Source organism: Equus asinus, chromosome 5, assembly GCF_041296235.1.
Source record: "Equus asinus isolate D_3611 breed Donkey chromosome 5, EquAss-T2T_v2, whole genome shotgun sequence".
Taxonomy (NCBI): Eukaryota; Metazoa; Chordata; class Mammalia; order Perissodactyla; family Equidae; genus Equus; species Equus asinus.
This window is the reverse complement of record NC_091794.1, coordinates 33,895,435-33,912,218: the sequence shown is the minus strand read 5'-3', so window position 1 is coordinate 33,912,218 and position 16,784 is coordinate 33,895,435. Positions and strand designations below refer to the sequence as shown.

The 16,784-nt window shown below is 39.2% G+C and overlaps 1 protein-coding gene across 21 annotated transcripts in view; it reads left to right on the top strand.

The window, feature by feature from the left end:
* LPP (LIM domain containing preferred translocation partner in lipoma) overlaps nucleotides 1-16,784 on the top strand; it is a 655,109-nt gene that overhangs the window by 287,710 nt on the left and 350,615 nt on the right. For 16 of the 21 annotated variants that reach the window (XM_070509219.1, XM_070509220.1, XM_044771277.2 and 13 more), the window contains one exon: nucleotides 3,953-4,065. The exons of the other annotated variants lie outside the window; for them this stretch is intronic. In XM_070509219.1, the coding sequence (XP_070365320.1) occupies nucleotides 3,953-4,065 (113 nt within the window). The remainder of the gene's footprint in view (nucleotides 1-3,952; nucleotides 4,066-16,784) is intronic. 21 annotated transcript variants of the gene reach the window in all.

Genomic DNA, 16,784 nt, shown 5'->3' with positions numbered 1-16,784 from the left:
TTGGGAAAACTCCTTGGGAGTTTTTCTTCACTCTCTTTTCAAGTTAGGAATATACGTAACAGGCTATTTTCTGAAGTAAATTGGCATAAAGTAGTGTTTGGGAATCTGGCATGTAATACTTTATTTGACCACTCACCCTTTAACTGCCTCATGGTGCTACCTCTGACGCAAAACAAAAGGCCTTTGAATCCTAGCTGAATGATTTGGAACAAATTAAGTGAGATCTTCGTAGCTTCTCTCCAAGGCAGAGTGAGGATCCATTTCCAGCTCTGTATTTTATTACCTGTGTAACTTTGAGTAAGCCCTGTTACCTGGGGACTGAGGGATGAATGTATTCCACATGTTGGTAGGCTTTGGATGGTGAGGAAAGGGCAAGGTGGAACCAGGTTTGTAGGCATGTGTCTGTGGCCACTCCCCTTCTTCTAACACCAAATGTTTCCATCTTAGATTTTCTGTGCCACCGCACTGCCCCAATTGTCTGATGGTGTGTTCTTTTTTGGCTGCCTGCTTGCTTTATTCAATGCCCCTGTAATTCACATGGTCTGAGAGCTGCATTGGGATTTCCCTGGCGAGCAGAGAGGACAGGACATGCAATAATGTGAAGGTCTGCAGCTTAGACTTGCTAGTTGGAAGGTACTGCAGCTGAAAAGTTCAGATGCTTTTCTCAAGGAGGGTCACCACCTAGCCATCTAAGCCAGATGCTCTTTGACTGTTTTAAAAATTCTAGAATGGAAAGGATCTCCTCCCCACGTCCCCTACCCCTGCCACACACGCACGCATATTTTGTACTTTCCATTTTGCCATCTTCCTTAAAAATTGAAGTTTTGCCTTCTCTCTTAAGCTGAACTTATTTTTACTCCAACTTATTCACATTTTTCTTTTTTTTTCTTGCCTATTAAAATGGTGAGCTATAGTGTGAGTTCTCACAATAGTTCTTAGTCTGGTTTACGACAGTTGTTAAGAGTTTTTCATTCCAACTATCTTAAGTCATTATGCTTTCCTCTAAAGGTCCCATTTTCTATCCTTTATCGTGTGTGTGTCTGTTTTTTAGACATTTACCCATTCCTCCACATCATTTTAAAGTGTGAACTCCACTCAAAAGAATGCAGTAGGTATCCTATGATGGTTGAGCTTGAAAAATGGAAAACTTTGGTCTAACTTCATAACTGATGAAAATAAAGCAGATAATTATTATGAGGTTATCATTACAACATTTAAAAATCTGCCTAATCTTACCTAGAATATATAATCTTACCTAGAATTTATATTCATGTTGTTTTCAAGTTGTTTCTTTAAAAAAATACATTCCATTTTCCTTTTCTATTCCTTTTCACTCTCCTAGGATTGTCGTCAACCTGTGCCTCACTATGTTTAATTTTTATTACACAAATAGAGTCAAGAAGAATATCATTGGAAGGGACCTCAAAGACAGGCAGTGTACTTTTTAGTCTAAAACTAATTTGCTGTGAGAATTTGGACTATTCTTGTGGCTTTTGGGGACTCCTGTTTTTGCCTTTATAATATGATGTCTAAGATTTCGTTCGGTTCGGATACTGTTTAATGCCCTGACAATTCTCTAAGACATAACAGAATCTGATGAAGTATAAGGTGCTCACAAATCCTCATTTATATTGGGTATGAAGATGACATAGGTCCAGATATAACATTTCAACCTGAAAACTAGGCTGTGCACTAGAATTTGTTAGGTCTCCATCAACCTGGACCTCGTTTACTGATCACTTGAGATCTTCTTGTGAGCATTCTTCTCCTACGCTATGACTTGTAAAGGCAGAAAAGAAACTGGGTGACAGTTTTTTTTAGTAACAGATGTTAAATATTTTTTAGTGCAGTATTTGACCAAATGAAGGCCAAATGAGTTGCTCAATTGTGGCTGCACGTTAGAATTACCTGGGTTTTAAAGGAATACTGGCATCTGACTCCTCCTCTCACTCCCTTTCCATCATCCCAAGATCCTGACTAAATTGGTTTGAGATGAAGTTTGGCATCAGCATTTTTAGATAAGCTTCCTTGGTGATTATAATATGTAGACAATGCTTAGAACTATTGGGTAAAGTTGATAAAGGTTTATGGGACTTATAATCCTAATAGGGATATGGACAAAATATGTCTCCAGATGTGCATACCCAGAGGGTAAGAGAAGTACAAATGTTTCTATATGACATAAATAATTGACCCTTTCTAATCGTATGGGGTCTAAAATAGGTATAATACAGTACTTTGCTTAATGCAGTGGTTCTCAAAGTGTGGTGCCAGGACCAATAGTGTCAACATCACCTGGGAATTTATTGGAAATGCAAATTATCGGTCTCCCCCCAGACCTACTGAATCGGGAGCTTTGGGGTAAGACCCAGCAATCTGTGTTGCAAAGACCTTCCTGAGATCCTGATGAACTCTAAAGTTTGAGAACCATCAGCACAGAGAGTTGTTGTAGGAATAAGAGGTAGCCTATGAACAATCTAAGCACAGTGCCTGGTGCATAGTTAGAGTCCCAAAAGCAGAGTACTCTACAGATAATGTTTGCTTGGTGGTGTGAATATGGCTGGGAGCTGTACTTGACAGCCGTTAGCTATGATTCCAGTTCTAAGACTGTTATTTGTAAGGCAAATGGAGCCCAATGAACCATCTCAAAGGTGTATCAGAACAACCAGTCCAGCTCAGCATCCTTGCACTGTGCAATGTAGACTCTTCTTTTTCTGAAGACCTAAGTTGTGATGTTTAGGTCCTATCCGAAAGCAATTCATTGAGTGACAGAGACTCTTTCCCTACCAGTAAGTGTCAACAGCTGAAATACAAGGAAAATTTACTTATCCTCTATTTATAGAGAACATTTCCTCAACGTATCTAAAATATTTTTAAAAGGAGAAGGACAAATAGAGAAAAGTTTAAAAAAAATGGGAGTTTCCTTTTCCTACTAGAATTTCTTACAGAGAGTATTGAAAAATTTCCATACCATACCCCTTAGAGCTCTTGGATAAATGTCTACACCTCAGGTCTCAGGGACGAGGTGTGCTCTCCCAACAACTCTAACTTCAGTGGTGCTGCTCTTGATGGTCAGCGATGCCTGGGGTTCTTGATATCCTAAACCCTCATTACTTCCTGCCTGGATTGTATATATATTTCCAAACCAGATGTTTCTTACTCCAGTTTCTCCTAATCTGTCCTGCATGTACTTTTAGATCAGTCTTTAGTAAATCATATGGCATCTAAGTGTTTCCTTCTCAGAAATGCTTGGTGGATCCCCACTGCACACATGATAAAATTCAAACTCTTTGCTAGATACGCGACACACTTAAAAGGTGATTTTCACCACTGCTCTAATTTTTATAACCTATTAGTGTTATTATACATTCCTATATTATGCTATATTGTAAGTTGTTCTTTATTCTGTATGCTTTTATTCCCCTGTTTTTCTGCCTACAGTAGACTTACTGTCTACATCATAATGTTCGGGGGCCATTTAAGTGCTTTAATAAGGCCTTCCTTGTTCCTCCACCTGGACATGAGCTTTCCTTTATCCTTACTTCCAGAAGAGTTTGTTTGTCCATCTTAATAAATCGTGTCTTGTACTATCCTTACTTGTGTACACAGTTTATTCCTCCTCAAGTTGATTGCAACTTTACTGAAGGCAAGCACCAAGTCTTTATATTTCATTTAATCCACCACCCCAGGCACCTTCCCTTGTCTAGCTAAATGTATCCAATCCCTCTAGACTATTTTATGTCACTTCTAAATAAAATCTGGTCTTCATTTTTCTGAAAGTTAATGCGACTAATTAAACTGAGCAGAACTAAGATAGGGAATGACTGCTGTGCTAGACAAAAAATTGTTGAAGCCAATTACAAAGCACTAAAATGCCAGGAAATCTGTATTTTTTAAGAGTGCTGTAACATTGCATCCATATTAACTGCATGTGTGTATTACCTTTCTGTAGGTGATTTTCTCCCACCCCCACCTCCACCTCTAGAAGATCCCGGTGTTCTTCCATCTGGCTCTGGAAACTTCCCTCCTCCACCACCCCTCGATGAAGGTGCTTTCAGGGCACAGGTAAGCCCTGTGGTTGAAGTCATGTTTATAAGCCATGAGAGGGAGCTCATGAATTCTGCTGTTATTTCTGTAGTGGATAAACATTTATCCAGAGCCTAAAGAAAGCTTTACAACTCACAAAGAGCTATGGTTCTTTAATGCAAAATGCCCAACCCAAGCTTCTCAAAGTTCTGCTGGCTTGCACTCTGAAGCCCTAGAAATCCTTTTACCTACTAATTTTTTTGAAATTGAAATCCATTTTTTAGGAATACCATTTGAGAAGTCCACATTTTTTGGTTGTCCTGGGGACACACAACTATGCTTTCTTATTGCCTTTTTTCTCTATCCACAAACATTGAGTTCTACATTAGTAGGGTTGATATTTTCAGGCTCTGGTTGGTCACTGTAGGTCCTAATTTGTAACCAACATCTTTCTAGCAAAAACAACAACAAACATCCTTAGGGTTTGCTCTTCTGGGTGAGGTCAAGGAAGAATATTATAGTGTGTATGGTTACATACAACTATTGTGCTCCTGAGAGTGTTGACTGCAAAGTAGGTCAGGGCTGAGGTCAGAAGCAATGATAGAAGCAGTTCTCAGGGGCCTTCCTGGTGGCGCAGCGGTTAAGTTCCCATGTTCCACTTTGGTGGTCTGCGGTTGGCTGGTTTGGATCCCAAGTGCAGACATGGCACTGCTTGGCAAGCCATGCTGTGGTAGGCGTCCCACATATAAAGTAGAGGAAGATGGGCACGGATGTTAGCTCAGGGCCAGTCTTCCTCAGCATAAAGAGGAGGATTAGCGGCAGATGTTAGCTTAGGGCTAATCTTCCTCTAAAAACAAAAAAGAAGTAGTTCTCAGCCTGTGATCCTGTCGGGGCGCTGGTGACCAGCTGATACCATTTAGGCAGCTAAATGCCATTCATGTCAGGAAGGAAAACTAGGTAACAAAGTCATAGAATTATTGTTATTGGAGTGAAAATGTTACTATAGATATGTTGAGAAAAAAAATAGTCCTTATCTTTTAGAGAAACATCATAAATATTTGTGGATGAAATGGAATGGTGTCTGGTATTTGCTTGAAAATAATAAGCGTAGGGAGCTGCTGAGTGAGAAAATAGGTGAAAAAAGATTATTAGTTGATAATTGTTCGGTGCATGGAGGTTTATTCTTTTATTTGGTGTATGTTTATATATGTTTAAAATTTCTCTATATAATACGTTGTAAAGAGGAATAGCCATAGGAAATAACTGCTGAAATAGTTCAGTCCGTTGTCTCTGGCTTTCTTTCTCCTAAATTTCAGCTTGGCAGAGACAAAGGAAGAAATGATTCATTCATTCATTCATTCAACAGTATTCTGTGTGCCTGTGTGTGTACCCTTATAGCACTAGGAATTCTGTAGCAAAAAGCCAGACTGGGTTCTGCTCTCATGAAACTTATATGTTAGTAAAACTAGTGGAAGTAAACAGAATATATATATATATATATATACATTACAAAGTACCTTAGAATGAGACCAGTGCCCTGGCTTGGGGAAAAGGGAAGGGGATATGGCCTACATGGGGCTGGCATGGTCAAGAAGACCTCACAGAGAAGGTGACCCCTAAGAAAAGCAGTGGAGCAGGAGAGGAAGGAATCAGCCGTGTGGATTTCTTACCTAGTATGTTTTCATATACTAGACCTTAAGGAATACAAGAAGCTTTTTATGTAATTGATCAGTTGAAATTAGTAAGTTGTAGTTATAACCAGTGAGCTCCAATTCAGTTTGGAGACTAGATCTTATAAGGTGATTGAAAATTTTATGTCTTAGACGTATATGTCACAAATTTCCTACATTTTATCTTGTGGTAAGCTTGTAAAATCAAAGATCAGGTGTCAGTAGTGGACAGGACTTTTACAAAGTTTATTTTATGCAACAGATAGATCCCTTAGCAAATAAAAGTAATATGATTGATTTCCCTTATTTTTAGTCATTTTTTCTTAACACTGAAAAAAAGTTTAAAGTTTGCCTTTTATATATGTTTACTCATTTTTTGGGGGGTGGTTCTTTGCATATTATTTAATTTACACAATTAAAACCTTCACTCGGTCTATTTGCTTACTTGGCTTGTTATGGAAACTGTTTTGTTGCATTTAAAATCTTTAATTCCAAAAAATTTGTTTGATCTTGTGACAGAAGACTTGTGTTTGAATACTAGTTGAGTAATAATTCTGGTTATGTGATCCTGAGCAGGTCACAGTAAGTCCCAGTTTCCTCGTAATCAAAAATAAAGCAACTATATCTACCTCTCACAATTCAATGAAATACAGATGGATTTGAAATTGCTAAACTATCATAGCTATACAGATAGTTCGATGTTATAATTATTACTATATAAAAATAACAACAGCAAGAATAATAATAAGCCTTTGCCAAAGGATTTCATTAAGAAAAATTCAAACATGGGGCTTTCATAAAATTACAAAAAGACTTTTTCTGTGTGGACCTTGTCCTCATAGCTTTCCTGAAACCATGGCTTTGTTTTTGAAAAGGAAGGAAATAAACAAAAAGTCTGTTGCCATGTTGGCTTACGTTCTCTGCAAAACAGAAGGATAAAAAACGAAATAGAGTTTGCCAAATGGAAAAGGACAAATCTGGTAGGAGAGGCATGTTATTCTCGAATATATGGAAGATTGTTGGCAAGTTCAAAAGAAAACAGGCATGCCTTTCCCTGGGGTGGCAGGGATGTGATGTGCTAGGGGCTTGGCCCCGCTCTGGCCATATTCGTACCACTTTTAGATATGAGCTATAAAGGAACCCAAAGTAATACAATCATGGAGAAAATTTTGCACTTTTTCCTCTCAGCCATGGTGAAACCTCATGTTGCCAAGTCCAAATTATAGCTGGTAAATGTGTGTTTTTACGGAGAAGTCTGTTTATGTTTCCAGCCAAACTTTCAGGTCATAGCCAAAAGAACGTCTCCTAAGTGTGACTATGAGAATTATAAGATTTTCAGGGCTGGAAGGGACCTTACAGATTATTCCGTCCAGCCCTGGCGCCAGGCATCTAGTTATAGCCTTTTCAAGCAGTTGCGAAATGAATTAATTTTCGGTCTTTGCAAATGGGGAAAATGAGACCCAACAAGGTAGGGATCCTGTAGTTGCTGAGAGAACTCTTACTGAATATGAGAAATCTCAACTCCTGGATTTGTCCTTCTTCTCACTGAACCAAATGGCCAGTGCACGTGCCTTTGCTTTACTTCTGTATCAGCTTGTAGGGCTGTGGTTCAGACAAGGGCGTTACATGCTTTGATTTGGAAAGCCCAGGAGTTTTGCTTGGCTTTCTGAATTTTTGATATATGCGATACACTTTTTTTTCTTTACAAAAGGCAGATAAATACTTACTGTCAGGGATTCTTATTTTGAGAATCTCATTTTTATGGGGAAGAAAATGAATCTTCGAAAACAAATGAGGGCTTTGTCTTTTTTTTTTTTTTTTTCTGTCAGGATCAGTTTGACTTCGGTGCCTGCGAGGTTTGGAGTGACCATTGAGCAGTCACTTCATTCATTCCTTTATTCTTCATTATAAATTGAATACTTTCTATAAGTCAGGCACATATGCTAGGGATTATAGTCTTAGAATTTGGCATCCTGGGTCTGGTGCCCTGAGTATCAACCTGGGGACTGTTAGCTTCGTTCTGATCCGATGCTATTGTTGGTGATTTCTTCCTATTTTTCCAGCTAATGGGAAAATATATAGCATTGCGTGGTTTCAAAGGGGAAGAGTGTCTCATAGAATTTCAGGTTTGCAAGGAAATTAGAGATCATAACTCAAGTCCCTTTCTTTTGTTTGAATGTCCTGATTTTTGTCAATCTAACAAAATATTTATAATATAGTGACTATAATAGGTGAGGCAATGTTGAAGGATAAGGAGATGGATCAGATGTAGTACCTCCAAGTCAAGTTTGGGAGATGCATATATACTCAGCTTTTAAGTGAAGATGTTTCATGGTAAATTTTGCCTTAGTCATCATGCTGTAATCGGAAGCACAGTCTAAGTTCTATGTTGTGGTGGAGGGTGGGGGGGGATAAATGAACTATGACTGGAGATCAATAGAACTGAACTTTGGATCACTGGGTAGGACGTTAATTTTCAGGTGGGGAAATAAACTTTTCAGCAATAAAGTAATAATAGAGAAAGGAAAGCATAAAGTAGATGTGATAGGCGTGCCTTTCCAGAAGGGCTGTGGAATTTGCCCTTTATTCTGAAACCATTGACAATGTGTTGCAGGTGTTTGTTATTATTTTAAGTAGAAGGGTGACATCTCCAGATTTGTTGTTGGGATGCCAAGTGGTGCTGTTAACACACCAGAAGGGAAAAATATGTTGCACTTGTGGGAAACCCCATGCAAATAGCTCTGAGTTGTCTGGTAGACTTCCTTGAGCTCCACAGAGACTTATCTGCTCACTCCTCATGGCTTTGAGTTCAGGTGCCTGATATTTAGCTTCCTCTTTTCATGCCATCTTTGCTCGCCTTTTCTTCATGACCGCCCGATGATATCTCCTAACTCTGCTTCTGTCACTGTGCCCCAGTCCTGTGGCTTGCTTTTACTTGACGACTATCCAGTGATTGTATGCTGCCACTTTCCCTCTCTCCTTTTCCACTCATTCAGGCAGGATGATCTCATTTGCTACTGTAACTCCAACCCTTCCACCTCAGAAAACAGACCATTTTGTACTTTACTGGTTACTCCAGATGTTAAAGACTTCCTTCTCTTATTGAAATGAAATTTGTCCCTTTGTGATTTCCTCACAGTGCTTTTCTTCCTACCCTCTTACAAAATGATGCGCATTCACAGGAACTGTCAGGGCGGGAGAGAGAGGTGGTGTCTACCACCATGAGTTGATCAGTAAAACTACAGAAAGAGGTGACGTTGCTGAGGAGAGAGTGAGAACAGTTGAACAGTATGCACTGAACTTCAGGGGAAATGCCCAGAGTTAGTTGAAAACAGAAACAAGGAGAGAAACCTCCAAACTCATTTATGGTCTTGTCTTAAAATTAGTCTCCAAAAGTTTGTAGGCTGACTCATTTCTGTTCTTGTGAAAACATTCAAAGCTCATATATGTGTATGGTGAATGGTGGATTATAGTTATTTATCCACTTACCCATTTTGTGCATTTTATTTATCAATAATAATTATAAAATCTACTGTAGTTTTAGCAGAACTGGCACTGGAATCTATGTCTTGTGACCCTTAGTCTAGTACCATCATGGTTACAGGGGTGGAATGACAGAATTTTACTTGTAGACATGCAGGACTCAGGCCCACAGTCATGGCCACATCCACTCGTGAACTCACAGAAATAGGCAGCAGGACTTGCTTTATATGGTTTGGACACAGACTCTCATCGAGGTCATCCCTTCTGCTGCCTGGTAGTGGGTGAGGAAAGAAAAGCCTGGGTAAAAGAGGAGATCGGGGCTCTAAAAGTAAAGAGTAGAAGTAATGTGCAGTGTTGCCAGAGGAAAACCAAAACGGTCAGCAAAGCTTTCATCCACTCTGAAGTGCCTGTCGTTTCTGTGCAGCGAGAATACAAGAATATCTTCATCCACGGATATATACCCAAGGAGTGATTGAGATGCTTATTTCTTCCTGGTCCTTCTTGTTCCGTTGGGCCTTGGGTTAGCAAGCCCAAGTTGATCTGTAGGGTTGTTTATGAGCCTGGCAACAGCAGCGGCCGCAGCAGCTCGCTTCGCGATTGCCTTCTCCGTTTACGGTCTGTGTATGTAGGTCAGTGCATGTTTAGCAGGCTGGTGGCTTCTTAGGCATGTTGCTGGCTCTGGTCAATGTGACTTTCTAGAAGCGAATGTCAAAGTTTTCCTGTTTGTCTTTCGCTCTGAATCATCCTGATTAGGTATTCAAATGAGAAAAGAGAGATATTTTGGGTGTCTAGACTTACAAAAACTTCTTTGAAAGTAGCAGGCCTAGAGCTGATAGGGAGTATTCCAGTGTTTCATTTAGCAGTTTGAACCTTTTTCATGGAATGTCATAGTTTCCTCTCACTTAGTTTTTAAGCTTCTATTGAAAGAGATAAACCTCTTCCCTGGGCTCAGTAGTGGAGTACGTGTGCACACACACTCGTTCACCGTCATCAACGCAATTGCCACGGCCGCCACCACCTTGAAATGATCTCACACTCATGCTCTCGGCAGTGAGTGATGAGTTAATCGCTGGACAAGAAAAGTCTTATGGGAAATTGGTTGTGGTCAGTTCTGCTCTATGTTGGGATAACCAATGAGGTTAGGTTTGCTTTGGCTCCTGAGTTTCTTTATAGGGAGTAATTTACAATATTTGCATATTTCAGAAAATTTCCTTTGCTCAAAGTTAAGTGAAACTGTAGTTGGTTCTCTCTGAGTCAGTGGAAGTTTTTATCCCATTTTGTGTCTCCCATCAAGAATCCTAGTGGTTTCTTCAAAGCTGAAATACGTTTATTTTTTCTATGTCTAAAACGTGCATATTTTTTCTAGTAATGTAAATAAATCAAAATATAGATGAAATATTTTCAAACATGTTTATCAAGGAAAAATTAAGATATGCATATATACCCCGCCCCATATGAAATTTGAGTATTCTTTTCCTCTCTGCTTCATCAAAGTGTTATTAAAACAGTTCGGAGTATGTGTGGTAATATTTTAAGCTTTCTAACAATTGTTTTGTAAGAATCATTTCTCACATTACATTGTACCACCACATTATTAATAAACTATAACTTTTACTTGTTTGTTGCACTGCTTCTTGTTTGCTATTTTTTTCTTTGCTTGAATTCATCATCCTGATTCTTTTCTTTTCTGACACAGTACTTTATCAAGTAATTCTTTTTGGAAAGGCTACATGGATGATGCATTTCCTGAGTCCTCATATATCTGAAAATGGCTTATTTTTGCCTTTATAGTTAAGTAAAAGTTTGACTGCAAGTAGAATTCTAGGGCTCAAATCTTTTTACCTCAATATTCAACAAAGATTTCCATAGTATCATTTAGTATCATTTAGTATTTAGTGTTGCAGATGAGAAATCTGATGCCAGTCTGATTGTTTTTCCAATGGAGTAGATTTTTCTGGCTTGAGCTCTCAGCTTTATTTGTGCGAGTTAGCAATCTTACACTACGTCTATGTCTAGGTACAGGTCCCCTCACACTCACCCCAATATTTCTACTCAGCATTCAGTGCATCTGTGTGATATGAGGAATCAAGTTTTTATTTAGCTAAGGGGGATTTTTTTGTGGTTTTGGGAAAAAGCATTTTAATTTTTCATTTGCCCTTTTCTTCCTTGTGGAGCTCCTATTTTATGATTTTGGATTTTTGCTCCATCCTTCATATTGGTATTATTTTTAAATAATTCTACCATATAGAAGAATCCCTATTGCTTGCTTCCTTTATTTTATTTTTTTGCTGAGGAAGATTTGTCCTGAGCTAACATCCATGCCAGTCTTCCTCTGTTTTTCAGTATGTGGACCACCAGCACAGTATGGCTGCTAACAGAGCAGTGTAGTCCTGTGCCTGAAAGCAGACCCAGGCCGCTGAAGCAGAGCATGCCGAACTTAACCACTAGGCCACCAGGGCTGGCCCTACTTTCTTTATTTTTAATTTTTTTGGTGATGGTCTGCTCTTGACTTATATCCCCCTTTATTTGGGGGGAAAATGTGGTTGGAGTGGCTCCGGATCTGCCGTTCTGATAGACCTACCCAGATTGTACTGCAAATTTTATCTTTTATCTAGATCAGGAATGTACAGTCCTTTAAATAGCAGGTTATAGGATAGCTATAGGATAGTATCTGCATCCAGCCTTCAACCTATGTTTGTAATAAGGGGAGGCAGGCCAGCCTAAGGGTTTCCCTTAGTACGCAGACTGAGAGCCGACTAGCAAGATTTACCCCAGCCCTCAAGGCTACATATCAGTTGTAAGGATCCATAAGCAGGTAGCAAAGGCCCCATTTCACATGCCCCATGTTTATACCAAGGGAGCACAACAGCAGGCTGTGGCCAGCCCTTCTGTGAGATGCTCGCTGGTTGGGTTCTCCAGCCTTTTCAGTTTCTTCCTTCACTCTTTCCCCATCCATGCCTGTTAATAACTATGTGACCGGGAGTGACCATGTCACCAGGAGTGTCAGGGAATGTAGCAAAACACTTTTTATTAGAAAGGATGAACTCATTTAGTGATTTTACTGCTGTTTTGACATTCTATACCCCAACCATCCTTTCCTAAGTGGCTTCTCCAACCCCCTCACCCTTTGTGTTGTGGCAGCTTAAAGTCAGCTCAGGTATTGCTACTTTTTGCTATTTCCCTCAAGGTCATTCTCCTGCCTTTGAGGGCTCCACCACAGAAAAACTCTCCCTGGTTGCATCATCCAAGCCAGTAAAGCTTCAGGGACAACGTAGTGTGATGGCTGACACTGTAGGTGCTGGACCCAGGCTGTCTGGGTTCACACCTGGCTCCCCACTCACTAGCTGTGTGACTATGGCCATATTCTTTTAACCTTTCCATGCCCTAGTTTGCTCATCTGTAAATGGTCATAATTATTTTACTGACCTCCTTGGGTTGTTGTGAGGTTTCAAAGAGATAATGCACATAGAGAAAATTGTATGTACCTGGCATACACTAAGGTTTAGTAAATCTTTACTGGTGATGCTAATACCGCTGGGCTCTTCTTAGCTAGTCTCTGTGCTGAGTTCTGGCAAAGTTATCACTGTCCTTTGGTTTGTGCCACACCTCCCCAAGGTTCATCAATGGTCCCATCCCTTGCTCTTATATGGTTGGGAATTTTAAGTCTTTTTGCTAAAGAAATATTCCCACAAACTTCCTTTGCAAAATGAATGATTGAATTAAATAATCTTTTCCATCTCTTACAGCTGTAAAATTCAAGACCTTGGTAATAAAATATCACCTCTTTATAACTTCATAGTGATTTACAAATTGTAAAATCCTTTATATGACCTTATTTGATCTTCACAAATAAGAACAGCCCAGATATAATTTAACAAATAAAAAAAAAATTAAGGCCCAAAGAGTCAAGGCAACTTGTTTAGATCTCACAGCAAGCGTCATCGAAGCAGTGATTTATTTTTAAATGGACAAAAACAAAACGAAAATGTATTTGGGGGACTTTTAAGCCTCTTGGCTCAGTATCAATTCTCTTACAAATGAGGGAAGGCAGATCATTTTAAATTCTAAAAAAGCAGCCAAAGTCATCAATAATATGTGTTCATGGCTGGTGGCCAGGGGCCACCGAGATAGTTTTGTCTCTAATTCTTTAGTGGAAATAAGCACATCTTCTATCGCAGCCTCTGGCATATTCTCTGACAATCCCCTCACAGATTGTACCATGTTCTTCTTATCCATGGATTTGGGAAGGAAGCCCTGTTGGGCTCACAAATCCTTCAGTTCCTTTGTAATTTACATAATCCACTCAACATGAGCACAAAACAATTTGATCTGAAAGAAGGGGTAAAAGAGCGAATAGAGGATGCCAAGACCAAAACCCAGGGCATTAACTCATTTTTTATTTTTGAAACCCTAATGTTTTTGGGAGATTTTCTGTACATGGGTGAATGTGCTTGATCCATTCAAAAGTCAAGTATTTACGAACTCCCTACTAGATAACAAAATATATTATTGCATATAATACTTATACCAACCCTGGAGGGGTTAAGCTATTATTGGCAGTGTTTTATTATTAGCTTTTGTGGGTTTGACCTGTCCAAGGCTCCTGCCCCGTAAATTCCAAAATTGACATTGAGATTTTTTTTTTTTTTAACAGAAGACTTTCATTTACTTTATCTCACTTTAGCCTTTGAATAACTTATGAAAACGAAAGGGTGGGGGTAATTCTCTATCTTGTGCTAGCTAAGGGACTGAGGCTCAGAGAGGTTAAGTAATATTCCAGGTTTCCATGGTATGAAGTGTCCCAGGCAAGGATCAAACCCTACAGTCTTCTGAGTCATGCTTGTCCATTTCTCTCTCTTTTGTCATCGCTGTTTTATTGTTACTCTTCCTTTATATTCTTTTTCAAGGAAGGACACAAAGCACCAATTGTCATGTTTCTCTCCAAGTATTCTCATTACGTGGAAACTCTTGCTCTTGAGAGTTCTGTTGTAGAATTCTCTATTACAATGTTGTCTTTGGCTTTTTTTTTTATTTTAATTGTCTGTATCTTTACGGATTGGAAGAATGTACTTTGGTATTAAAATAGCGGAAAGCTGTTTATAGACCTTTAAAACGGAATTCTTTCTATAACTTTTGTTTATTTTAATATTTATTTTACCAATAAACTTTAGTGAAGATGCCAATTTTTATTACTATCAAAAACACGTAAAATTGGTGGTACCTGGTAGGAAAAATGTTGCTGTGGCACTTTTTTAAAAGGAGGCTGGGGGTAACACAAGACAGAGAAGAGTCACATTATAAGAAATATAATTTTACTGTTATTTGTGGAAGTAAAGGATTTGGTTTATCAGAACCTCCCACTCCCCCAAAAAAAGATAAAGAGAGAGAGAGACATAGGAGGAATTCAGAACTTCTCTTCTTTCCCCAAGTTTATCTCATTCCCTTTAGCGCTTAAAGGAGTCTGTGCCTGTCCTATAACCACCTTCTGTTTTGAACTGTAGATGATACATCAAGATGATAGGTGAATTGGGGCAGATCATCCCGAAGAGCCAAATCTCAGTTTCTTCAGTGATAGAACTAGTATGATAATCCTACTTCTCCTGTCTTCTGGGTTTTTGTGACGATCAGATGGAAATTACCCATTTGGTAGCACATTCTACATCAGTAAGTAAGTAAAGGATTTACCTTCAAAATAATTGTTTTGTAATATTATTTCGACATCCTTGAGCTTTCTTTCTATTAGAAATTATATCACCTCCATATTTAGAGCAATAAATAATTACATGGTCTTTAAATGGTATATTTGATGGTATTGTGTGTATTGGAAAGAGAATGATGAACTTCCCCTTGAACAGAGCTTTATGGATTCAAGCCATAGCTTACTACAGCATGTGCATGTCAGAGTAAGGGTCCTGACTTTGGAAGACCTGTCTCTGAACTTCCTAGAGTACCTGGCTGGCTCAGACTCAGGTATTCCATGAAGAGATGGTCAAACAATTGAATACAAAATATGACAACCAGAGGAGTATTTCATGGTGCACATTCAGGAGATTTCATCATTTTTATCACCATTTCACATCAGGCCATTTTGTAAGTTGAAATGTGCTTAGAAGATGGTTTTCATTTCCTTTTAGCTCATTGAGAATCATGCAGTGTCACTTTAGTAATTCTCTTCTGACCCAGTGGGGATAGAAACCACTTTTGGGCCATGGCAACTACAGAGAAGTATTTTCATAGTTACAGATTCAGTGAACGAGACTCTTTTCCTTCCCCTCCCCTCCCTGCCCCACCATGTTTCTCTCTGTGAACTGGGATTTAAGCCACAGTCCTAACATGAACTTAGCTCATTTCAACTCTACTGAAATGGCTCTTGTGTGTGTTTGCCACCTCCTCTGATGCCCCGATGACTGTTGTTTTTCCGACATCTTCTTCTGCCTCTTTCAGGCAGGTAAGACTCTTGATGATTTGAGCTTCCTTGCTTCCTCCTTCAATGTTCACTACACAGAACTTCCTTGGTTCCTCTGCTGTATCTGCAAGTATTCCTTTTCTCTCTTCTTTACCAGATCCCCCTTCTTCCTTTTTACTGAACTTAAATTTAGGTGTTCACTCAGTATACTCCCTTTTGACCTTCTGTTTTCTCTCAGTAGAAGTCGCCTTCCATCTCTATTTATTTAATGTTTTGAACTCGTTATGACTCTTGGCACCGTGCTTTTCTTTGACACCTGCTGTGCCATTTAGCCATAGGATCTTTCCACAGGGAAAACTGTCAGTCTCTTCGCATTGAACATGTCCCAAAGTCTGCTCATCGTCCTCCCCAAGGCTTCCATTCTGTTAGAGGTACCACCATATTTTCCATTCTTCCAAATTCTAAACTCTGTGGTCATTGTTGATATGACTTTTTAAATATATCTGTCACCAACATTAGACATTTTTTGGTTTAAAAATGACTCTCAAGTTTGTTTTAATCTCTTCATTTTCCCGTTCATTGTTCTAGCTCATTCTTTCTCCATATCACAATAGACTCATTACTTTGATTCTGTTTTTTTTTTTTTTTCCATTCCAGCTGCATATCCCTAACCAATTAGTCTTCAAAAAATACTGTTTTCTTCCTATGGCTTTTATTGCCTGCCACATTAGGTTTTCTCTCTTGGTTGATTTTCAGAGTTCTTCATGACCTACCTCTTCCTTTAAAGCACACCTTATCTCTCACTATGTTCTTTACAGTCTTTGCTCTTGTGAGGCTGATGTCCTCATTGGCAGCTTCCCATGCTGAGTTAATTTTCCTTGTGTCTTTCCTACTGCCTGAAGCATCCTCCTCTCTCAGCTGATCAGAAATCCTTTCCATTTTTATTTTTATTTAATTAGTTAATTAATTAATTTTGCTGGGGAAGATTCACCCTGAGCTAACATCTGTGCTAGTCTTCCTCTATTTTATATGTGGGTCACTGCCACAGAATGGCTGCTGATGAGTGGTGTAGGTCCATGCCTGGGAACCAAACCTGGCCCACCAAAATGGAGTGCACCAAACTTAACAACTAGGCCATGGGGCTGGCCCCTCCTTCCCATTTTAAAAAGCCTAACTCAGATCCCACTTTCTTCCTCATA